A 10,654-nucleotide genomic window follows, 5' to 3' on the forward strand; every position below is an offset into this window, starting at 1 on the left:
GCAACTAAAGTCTTTAGTTGTCCAGTCCGGTCCATGTGATCCAGGCAGTGTTTTCCTTTCACTCCAACAGCATGAGTAAAGCGTTTCAAAGTGGACAGCGACTCTGTCCACTGTGTTAGTGCTAGTCCCTAAATCAGCAAAGCATGGAGTGAGTGCCACTAATAGGAAAAAAATTCTGAAGTCTGGGATGTTGAGAGAACCTGCATTTACCAACTCCCAGCCACTGTTTCTCTCTTGAGGTTTTTAGGACCGCCACTCTTATGCTTGCCATGGAATTACAGAGAATTCTATCCAGTGCATACCATGCCGCTCTCCTGCTGCCACTCTCCCTTTTGCTTTGGGGTAAGTTTTCATTTTCTGTGTCTGGCTCTTACCCAGTTAATATGCACTAACTTTGGTTAGCAGTCTGAAATTACTTGTCCTTGTGTTAATTGTTATGACAGAAGTGTTGCTTCCACATTCAGTAGCTGTGGAGCTTGGAAACGTCTCATCTTGAAGATATAAAGGTGTTTCACGGCTTAGGAGTGTGTGTTTATACACAAGGAGACTGTGTGTGTGGTGTGATGTGTAATTAAGTAGTCCGCTATTGCAGTAACTGTTCTCCCTAACAGACAGTGAGCTGAAAACTTCAGTAGTAAAGTTCTCCTGAACTTCATGTTTATGCTCATGCAGAACAAATGCACAGGAATAGCTTATACTTTCTATTTTAAGTCCATTTGGTGGTGGTGTGGGGCATCCCAGAAGATGAGTAATGTGTGTTTTGTTGGAAGGTAGTTCTGGTACATAATGTAGGAGGAGAAGGGTAGGAGGCGAAAGGTTCTATTTTAGAAACCTTTAACAAATTCGATCCATTCTGTAAGATACAGAGAGCGATGAGATGCCCAAAGATTGTATCATATTGGTGGGGCTTTTTGGACTTTCTTTCAGAGCTGGGGAATATACCTTTAGAGCTGGGGTGAGCCTCTAGAGGTGCATAAGCGGCTCTGCTCCTGGGCTTAAGATACACTCACACCTGGGTCTAATTTCTTGCATGCTCTGGAAAATAGGCTTCCCTGTTTCTTCTGAAATGGGTGTCTGGGGATCTGCTGGGCCTAGACATCAGGTTTAGTCATCTAGGGATTATAAGGTCATGTCATGTCAGGAACATGCCAAGCCTTTTACTGGGAAGGAAGATGGGGGATTGAACTGACCTCCCTAGTCCTCCCCAATGCTGCCAGGCCAATGCATGGATAAGGTCCTATCTCCGTTAGGGCAGCAGCAGTCAGTGACAAGGATGCATAGAAGTGAGGGTAAAACATAGGGAACTAGGAAACCCAAAGTTATTGATTCGCTGTGCCCTTTTCCTGCCGTACTCTATCTAATTGAGCCTTCTAGTTTTATTCATAGCACTTTCAAGTTTGTTGAAACCTCAGTACTTCTTTCTGTGCCCCTAAAAGTTCTACCCCAGGAGCCTTCCTGCATCTACCTTGCTCTGATACTGTTAGACACCTTCATGTTTGAGTTGAACTGTTTTGTTTTTCCCCCCTGAATTTTCTCTCTTCCGTACTAACTTCTTTGTACTAACTTCTTTGTCTGATGCGTTGGCTCCAAGTGCCTGGAATTCCTCTGGCCACAGGGAAGCAGGGGGGGCTGTCTTTTGTGTCCAGTAACCATAGCTACTAGTTTAAAGTGTGAAGCAATTACGATGGCTTTGTGTTGTGCAGAAGGAAGGCCCATTGCATATAGAGAATTGCTCAGTACTGGCTGTCAGGGATGGAATGCTCCTTGGGGATAGATGCTGTTTTGCCTTTGCATTGATATCCTCCCTCTCTTGGGCAAGGCCCTTCTTTGGAGCAACAACCTACAGAAGACATCCCTCTCTCTTTTGTTAGGGTGGGAGTGGGTGCCCTATTTAGAAATCCACTTGTAAAGCACAGCACAAGCCAGAGTTTCCACAGACACCCAAACTGTTCCCATTTACAGAGGGAGTTCTGCCAGAAGATTTAGTAGTAAATGATTTCCATTTCTGTAACACCTTTCACCTCAGGATTTCCAAGCACTTTATTAAAAAGTCCCTCCTTGCCCTTGAGGCAGGTAATTATAATTATCCCCATTTTACAGATATGGGAAACTGAGGCACAGAGCGACTGGGTGACTTGCTCAAAGTCACAGAGTAAGAGTGGTTGAGACTAATCCTGGGGTCCAGACTTCCAGTTCCTAGCTGTAACCACTAGACCATGCCGTGAAGCAATGAGACCCGCATTAGCTCCAAGGTCTCACGTCTGGAATAAACTCTGAGGGTAATGATGCTGGCTGTCTACATGAGCCCAGTTCTGCTGCTTCCTGGAGTATGGGCAAAGACAGAGTAGCTCTCCGCTAATATTGGTGTAGTTCATTTGGTGTCTTGAAGAATACATGCCGGGAAAGCGGATTTAAAACCCAACTTCCATGTCTTTCTGCCCCACGCAATTAAACAGGCACCTTACTTCACATAACTTTGGTCTGGCAAATGCTTTGGAAACCTATTGTGGAAGGACATTTGCAGGCAAACGTCTCTTCTCTGGGTTTGTTATCTGCTCTAGGGTAGGCTCTTGAGATTAGCTCTGACATACACACAATTTACATCTTAAACACTGTTCAAAGCAATGCTCCCTTTTTAACAGTCTGACTATTGTCTGTGTTGATTGCCAATGTATTTAGATTGGAATTAGAAATTAAAGCTTGTGAGCCACTTTGGTTAACTGAATACACAGGAAAACCCCTATTCCAGCGTTTGATCTGTGGAAATGGCTGAGAGATCAGAGAATGTGTAAACCAGGAAGGTCAGCCCAGAGGTGTGTTTATTAAGGGGAAATACTGGGGTGCAATAGGAACGGAAAGATCAAAGAGTTACTAGTGCAGTATATTCAAAACTACCATAAAACATGGATTTATAGCTCTAGCACCCTTCCACAAATCATGGAAACTTGATAATAGAAGTAGTTACATCTTCAGATGCACATTAAACAATAGACAGATGATAGAGACTGGCTGGCTATCTGTTTCTGTGTTTATAATGGATTTAATTCTCTGCAGTGCAGTAGCTCTGATTAACCCTATTAATATTTTGAGCCATAATTTTGGCACTGGTCTCCCTGTGGATTCTTGCCCAATGCTTGGCACTTCTGTCCAGTGATTTGCTACAAGTGAAAAGGCAGAGAGCTAGGAACTATCACTCTTCTCCTTTGAAGTAGGTAAATATTATTCCCATTTTACAAGGGGAAACCGAGGCACAGGCATTAAGTGACTCTGTGGCTGAGCTGGCAATTCAGCCCAGGCTTCCCAGTGAAAAGTCCTGTGCTTTGGCCCTAAAGTAGCACTCTACATAATAAACTGATATATTGGCCATTCCCCCAGCCTTTAAAGTGCAGCCACCTCTGGAACCTGGCAGCTGTTTAACAGGGCACAGCAAAAGTGCCCTGCAGTTCAAGTCAGGGAGTGAAGCTGTAGCTAATGAGAATTTGGTCAAGCAGGACTCCATACCGATCTCACTTGCGGAGATTTAGCTCTGTTGACTTCAGTGGAGTTAATCTTGATGTACAGGGGTACTGAAGAGCAGAATCATGCCCATAGTATTTTAATTAGTACTCAAACTGGAATTTGGCTAATGCACTGGGATTGCACCCCTGCTCTGCCAAAAAGCCATTGGCTCTTTGAAAGACCACATGTAGTCAGGCCCTTTGTTTAATGTCTCCTCTGAAAGATGCCTGTAGCAGTGAGGGCTCTCTAGCACGATGCTGGGCCATTGATTCAGTACTGTCTCAGAGAAATTGCCTACTGAATTGCAGGCACTACTTTTGGATCACGCTGGGCTTCCTGTAGAGGTCTCTTGTGCTCGTACCATACCCAGCTTAGCAGAGCTTGTGAGATATGACAAGACCCTAGGCTGAGGTGGTATGACTGACACTTAGATTCAGCCAATGGATGGTATTTCAACTTGCGTGTTCCCTCCATTTCACTGCAGATTCTCTCCTTTATGTTCTGTTTGAACAACAGTACAAAAGCCTGAATAGTTGCTATGGGGAAAATGGGGAGGAAGAATTTTAACCAATCATCATAATCGTTGCAGATTCCCTTCAAATCTCTCTCCTGTGATCTGTCATGTGTAGCAAGTGCCCAGTAAGCCTCAGCTAAACAGGCTGTCCAGCTCCTGGGACACAGAGTGGGCAGTGATGCCACGAAAGCAGATGAATTCTCCAGTTTCTGGCAGTGAGATGACATATGAATGAGACCAGCAAGGTCAAGCAAAAAGTTTATTTGTGGAAGGAGACATTAGTTGAGCAGCACCTCTCCTGATCACTGGGGGAACCAACAAAAGAACTGATCACTCTGTTCTGTTCAAGCTGGCATGATCAAGCCCACCTTTTCCTTGTACAAGGCAGGCCCCTCCCTCCCCTTCAGCTCATATGCTGGTTGGTGGTTTTTAATCAAAGTACAGGGTTTTTGGAAAGACTCCAGGCCTGCATCCAATTTGCACAAATCTGAACAGAAGTTACCTATTGAAGCCCATGTGACGGGCTCCCATAAGAACAACACAGGGTATGGAATCGTTAAGGCCAAACCAGCAACAGTGCAAATCACACAGCATGTCAGCACTCAGGAAGAATTTCAAGGCCATGTTCCTTGGTGCTTAACTGATCAACGGCAAGAGTTTTTTGCTTGATTTTTGTAAAGCCCACAGAATTAGAGGTGGCATAGGTTTACTGAGTCATCTCCTCTGTGTCAAGAGTGCCAAGGAGCTTTGGAAGAGCCCAGAATGCACCTTGAAGGTACTCCCAAGGAGCTCTCATAACAGCCTAGAGTGGCTGCTGTAAGAGTCCCACGTGGTTCCTGAAGGAAGAACCTGATTTTGTTGTGCCCATTGCTGACTTGGGAGGTTGAAGGGAGATCTTCTGCTTGCAGGGCTGCCCTGCTTCCTTCCTAGTGAGTGGATCCTGGGAACAGGCCAGAGAGTGTGCCCTTCTGCTAATCCCTTGCGCTGACCAGGATAGGGAAAGATCAGTGGAGGTCAGCAGGGATTTACTAATATAAGCACATGCCTTTCTGTTGCTATGGAAACATAACTCTTTCCATTCCTTTATTCACGGGTTCTGTCGCTGTTGTTTTTGCTCTAAGTGTGGCTCTGGTACCTGGGGAGTTTCCCCTTTTACCTTCGGCCTGGGCTTCTTACTGGAGCAGAAAGTGTTGGGTTGATTAGTAGGCACCCATCGTAACTGGTAGAAGTTGCACTGAGTTAGGATTTTCATCATTTCCCTTCTGTCGCTTCCAGGTTTCATCTAGTTCATTTGCTGTCTCTTTGCCACTGGGAGGCCTGTTACTCTCGGCTCCTGGTTGTATCAGGACTTTTTGTCCAATTGCTGAAATGAACAGGGCAGGTGAAATATAATTGAGGGAATATAAAACTTTTGGGTCTGTAGCTTCTGTCCGGAAAGATGGTGATGGTGGAAAGCAAAATTTGAAATAATATTAAAGCTGGGGAAATCCACAGATATGATGATGGCCATTCCATGCCCATAAGGTATTTATTCCATGATGCACCAGTGTCCTACATCTTAAATAGTTTTTGTAACAAAGACATTTTTAAGCATCTAGTAATCTCTTCCTAAAAAATCATATTAAAAAAATTGAGTGGAATATGGCTAAAGCCCTCTTAGAGCTGTGCACTCAATGTAACAAAGGTGTTGAAGCTGGGAGCTACAGCATATAAACTCCCTGTCCCCCTCCCTCCAGGAAACCTTTGCAATGGGAGGGAGAGCATACATTCCAGTACTTAGCTCTCTTCAGACTCATGTCACATGGAGATGCTATCTGTCTTGTGTGCAGCCCTTGCCAGCAGTTAAAAGCCACATTACAGCCTAGGAGTCTCTGAGCCTGGTGCATTATGTCTCCTCCTCTTTCTGGCAGCCCCCCCCCGCCCCGGGGGGGTGGGCATTGTGCTGTCTCCAGTGACTTTCTGGGAGGGAAAAGCAGAAAGAGAGGAAAATCAGACCAGTGCTGCTTAGACTCTGAATATCGTCATCCTTTGTGGTCCTTGTATCTCAGGAAGAGTTTGCCTGGGGGTAAGGAGGGAACCCCATTCCCATTGTCAGTACTAGTTCCTCAGTCACACCAGGCATAGTGCCTAGCCCTACGTACCACAGGGGCTCCTATTCTGTCCTGTTATGTTTTCTCCTGCTCCCTGAGGCTCTTTGATGCAACAGATGCCACAACTGGAATGTGTTGAAATGGGTAACTTTCTTGAGCCTGGAGCTGCATGAAAGATTGTGCACTAATGCACTTGGCAGTTTGTCCTGGGGCATCATGTTGTAAAGTCTATTAAATTCAAATCAGATATAAGCAGGGGAATGAAAGTTTGGATGCTTGAGAGAACTGAGTTTTGCTAGCTAGTTGTAACACTTCTAGCACATAAGCGAGATTCTGCATCGTGTATGTGTATAAAATATCAAGCTCTCTACTTCTAGAATACCTTTAATCTAAAGTACTCCCAAGTTCTTCACACAGGTTAATTAAACCTCCTGACACCCGTGTGAGGCGCATAGTTGTTTTTTCTATTTTGTAAATGGGTAAACTGATGCACAAAAGGAAACTGATTTGCCCAAGGCGTCACAGGTATCCGTCAGGCCTGAGAATAGTCCCCAGGCATTCTGACTACCAGTCCCTTTCCTTATATATCTGTGGTAATTTGTGTCTATTTGCTGGGAGATTCCACCCAACAAAGCAGCATGACAAAAATGATCCCCAATTAAAGGGCACATGCACAAGCAAATGTTCAGAGATGGATAACTAGCTTAAAGCCCCACTCCATAAGTACCCTGACTCTGCTGTAACTTCCTGCTGTTTGTGGAGACTATTGTGCTCAATTTTAATGGAACATTAAACTCTCTAAAAGGCTCCCTTTTATCCTGTGTTGAAGGTGTCCTCCAACATGAAGGAAACAAGGTGATGTCTGGGCTGATAACCCCAATGTCTGCTGATCCCCTGTTGGAATGTTAAATGAGTGTTTTGAGACCAGGTTGGATGGTACTTATCAGTGGAGCTGTCTGGAGGAGTTTGAAGCTGCAGGTACCTTGTGCATGGTTAATGTTAGGATGACATTTAAGGGGCCAAAGGCAGCAACAGTCTCAACTGCTAAAATTGGGAAGTGCCAAAGAAAGAGAGAGCTCTCCTGCATGTGGGGGGTGGTATGAGCACCTCCGGTGCACAGTGACTCCTAACTGAGCACACCCAACACTTTCCAGAAGTACTTTACAGGGTCAAACCCCATTATTGTAAAAAGCTGAAGGGCATTTAAAAAACGGGGCGACTTAGAATCAACACTTAATGGGCACAATAGATTCCAGGCTGCATCTCGAGAACTGCTGAGCTAAAGCCCTGGTCAGAGCCATGCCTTCCCAGGGTGTGAGCTCTTTCAGAGGAGTCCAGAAGAGGGGGATACTTTCATTTAGCATCACCTCCCAATTCCTAAAAGGAGACAGATGTTGCCCTTGCATCCCTGTGTGTGACAAGAGCTGTGTGCAGTATGGCTGAAGGCAGAACTTGGCCCCAAGTTGGTAACTTGATTTTAATAGCCTTGTTTGTTCTTTCCCCACTGTGGAGGAGCAGGGGGCTTTGTTCATTTATTTATGGATTTGTTGCATGGCACATGCCGTTGTGAAGGTGTGAAAATGGTACCTTCACAGACCTTTCGAGTTGGGTTAAGGTTTTGCCTTGGCTTTTGGGCAAGCCCCTTGTGATCATGGGAAGGTCAATCACTTTGGGACTCTCTGCCTTGGTTTCCCTATTTGTAAGATGGGGAGAATACCCAAGTCACGGAGGGTTATTAATGGGTGTCTAAAAAGTGCTTGGCATTCCTTGAATGGAAGCAGGACTGTGTTTGCATGTGGATTTAAGTTATCTTTGCAAGCCAAAGTACCTATGGGTACAATCCCAGGCCTTAATTTCCTCTGTCCTTTGGGAGCTGATCACTGGGGTGGTTGTTGTAGCTGGAGCCAGTGGACACTAACCTGGCCATGTGATGGAGGTCTGACTTTTTTGTAACCCTGTCCCATATTGGTGATGTGACCAAGTTTCTTCCCAGCACCTCCTGTGAGTTACCCTCTTATTACGATTGCTTGATGCAGGCGATCTAAAGTGATTTGCTCCTATCCGTACATCATTAAGAGGAGAATTCTCTTATTCCATGTTGTACATAAAATAAATTCTGGTGTCCTACGATGTTCAGTGGCCCCAGCGCACTGACTGGAGGACACATTAGGGTTGGTGGGGTCAACCTTCGCTCTTCATCAGTTTGGTGACTTAGCAGCAAAGCATCAATAGGGAAACTCCCCCCCCCCATTTCTGTTTGATGTTCTTTGTTCCTGGAAATACATTTTTGAAGAGCAATCCCTCCCCCCGAGTCTGAGTTTCCCAGTGCTGGAATGGGCTGCCTTTGTTTCGACATAATGAGCAGAGGGTTATGGGCTTGAAAATTAACACCTCCATTGTTTGTGAGAAGAGGGTCTTTTGACTCAAACTTGAGAATGGAGCATCCAGCCCTACCCCTAGCATATCACCTGCTTCCTCTCCTACACCACCACCTACACAAGGGGCCAGCTCAGCAAAGCTCCTGCCCACACAAGCATGATGCTCCCTATTCAGGAGTTCTGTTCCCAGGGAGACAAACTTGCTGCGGTCAGTGATTCATCCCTTCCATTTAGAACTTTGTAGGACTAGAAAATCTTGTTGTAATACTAAAAGGTATGTATATGGCTCCATCACCATGGTATCAAAGTTCCTCATAATCTTTTCTGTATTTATCCTGGCAGCACCTCTGTCAGGCCTAGCAGTGATGATATTTCATTGTACAGATAAAGTGTAGAGGCACAGAGAGGCTAAGTAACTTGCCCGAGGTCACAGAGGGAATCTGTGGTAGAGCAGGAAGTTGAACCCAGGTCTCCAAAGCCCTAGACTAGTGCCCTAAGCACTGGACTGTCCTTCATCTCTAACTGGAGAGAATGTTCGTTCAGTGATTAGAGTAGGAGACTGGGGATCAGAACTTCTTGTATTTTTTCCTGGCTGTGCTGTGAGTTGCTCATGTGACCGTGGGCAAGTCACTTAATCTCTGGGTGCCCCACTGTACAGTAAGGATAATGCTTGCCTCACAGGGGCGTTGTGAAGCTAGTTAGTGTTTCTAAAGGGCATAGTATTGAAGGTATTAAGTATGTAATAACTATGATAAGAAAGGTGTTGGTACACTCCTGTGGTGAGCTCTTCAGAAATGCCAGTATATACCAACTATAAGCTGGTATGGTTCTAGGACTAGGGCATCTCCAGGATTACCTGAGAATGGAAGCTGCTTTAAGCAATGCGTATCATGGCCCCTGAAGCATGATTTATGAGTCCTGTAGCTAAGTCAGAGGGACACTTCAGAGCCAGGACGGTGCTCTCGGGGGAGGAGCTATAACAAGTGTGGACGCTTTCTATTGGATAACGAAAGTCTTATTTGTGTGCTTTAAATTGCTGTCCTTCTTGACCATGGCCTCTTCTTGGATAAAGAATCTATTGTAAAACCATAAATGTCCATTTGCTGGCATCTGGGTAACTGGCTGGGAACCTGAACATTTCATCAGGCTCCTTAGTCCTTACTGTGAATTGGAGCTGCTGGAAACTAAGCCTGAGTGGGTGATTCTGTCTGAGCAACTTCAAATTTTTTGTAACTTATTTTAATGCAAAGTGAAGCAGGAGGTGTCCTCCTGAGCCTGGAGAGGGAGCAGGGTGTTTGATGTCCAGCCACTCAGCTCAATGAGTGCTATAGAATGCTTCAGGAATGAATACTGTGGAAAGAGACATCTCTGGAACAGGGAGTTGAGGCTCTGTGAAGTGACCCCTTGCCTTCCAGTGTGCGTAAGCATTTGCTGGTGGCAGTCTCTAATAGAACACACTTCTCCAGGCTGTGCTAACAGGATACCAGAGCAGAGAGATCTCGGCACCAAAGGTTAAATTGTATTTATTTCAGCTCTGCTCAAAATGGGCTGCTTGTGGGGGATGTTTGTTGAATAGAGAGAAACTTGCAAGGGACCAAGTTATTTTCAAACTGCTAATAGGGTTTTGCAAACAATGGGAAGGACAATAACATTTAATGCTATTTTTAAAAAGAGAGACTTCGCTGCATTCCTTTCTAGCACTCCTTTGCCAGCCTTCCTCCAATTTCCTCAGATCCCCCTCATCTTGCTTTATCTGAACTACAGGTCCCATAACCCCTTCCTTCTGTAGAAAGAGAGTAAATGTGCAAACTCCTGTCAAGAACAAAGAGGTAACTTGACACGTTCTCTGCTCCTAATAGTGACTTGCATAAGTGTGTGAGAATACTGGTGTCTTTCCTTTTTTTCTTCTTTATGGTAGGTAACGGTGGCCTGAAATGTCTCTTCGTTTCTGGGTTTTGTTTTTTACATTGGAAATTCAGGCCCCATCTAGCTTGGAAGACCTTCCATAGGAATTGTTGAACTAGTGTAATATTGCTGGAAATGGGCCATTTTCATTACCAATACAAACAAGTTTTTTTTTTTTTCTCTCCTGCTGATAAAAGCTCACTTTATCTGATCACTCTCCTTATAGTGTCAAGTATCAGAGGGGTAGCCGTGTTAGTCTGGATCTGTAA

At 45.0% G+C, this 10,654-nt stretch overlaps 1 protein-coding gene across 1 annotated transcript in view; it reads left to right on the plus strand.

The window, feature by feature from the left end:
• The first annotated feature begins 260 nt into the window (after positions 1 to 260).
• The window catches only part of CRB2 (crumbs cell polarity complex component 2), a 53,333-nt gene continuing 42,939 nt past the window's right edge, over positions 261 to 10,654 (plus strand). The window contains exon 1 of the mRNA XM_024211161.2: positions 261 to 342. Coding sequence (XP_024066929.2) covers positions 261 to 342 — 82 coding nt within the window. The remainder of the gene's footprint in view (positions 343 to 10,654) is intronic.

This window comes from Terrapene carolina, unplaced genomic scaffold (genome assembly GCF_002925995.2).
Source record: "Terrapene carolina triunguis isolate 2854851 unplaced genomic scaffold, T_m_triunguis-2.0 Scaffold238, whole genome shotgun sequence".
In the NCBI taxonomy this organism is placed as follows: Eukaryota; Metazoa; Chordata; order Testudines; family Emydidae; genus Terrapene; species Terrapene triunguis.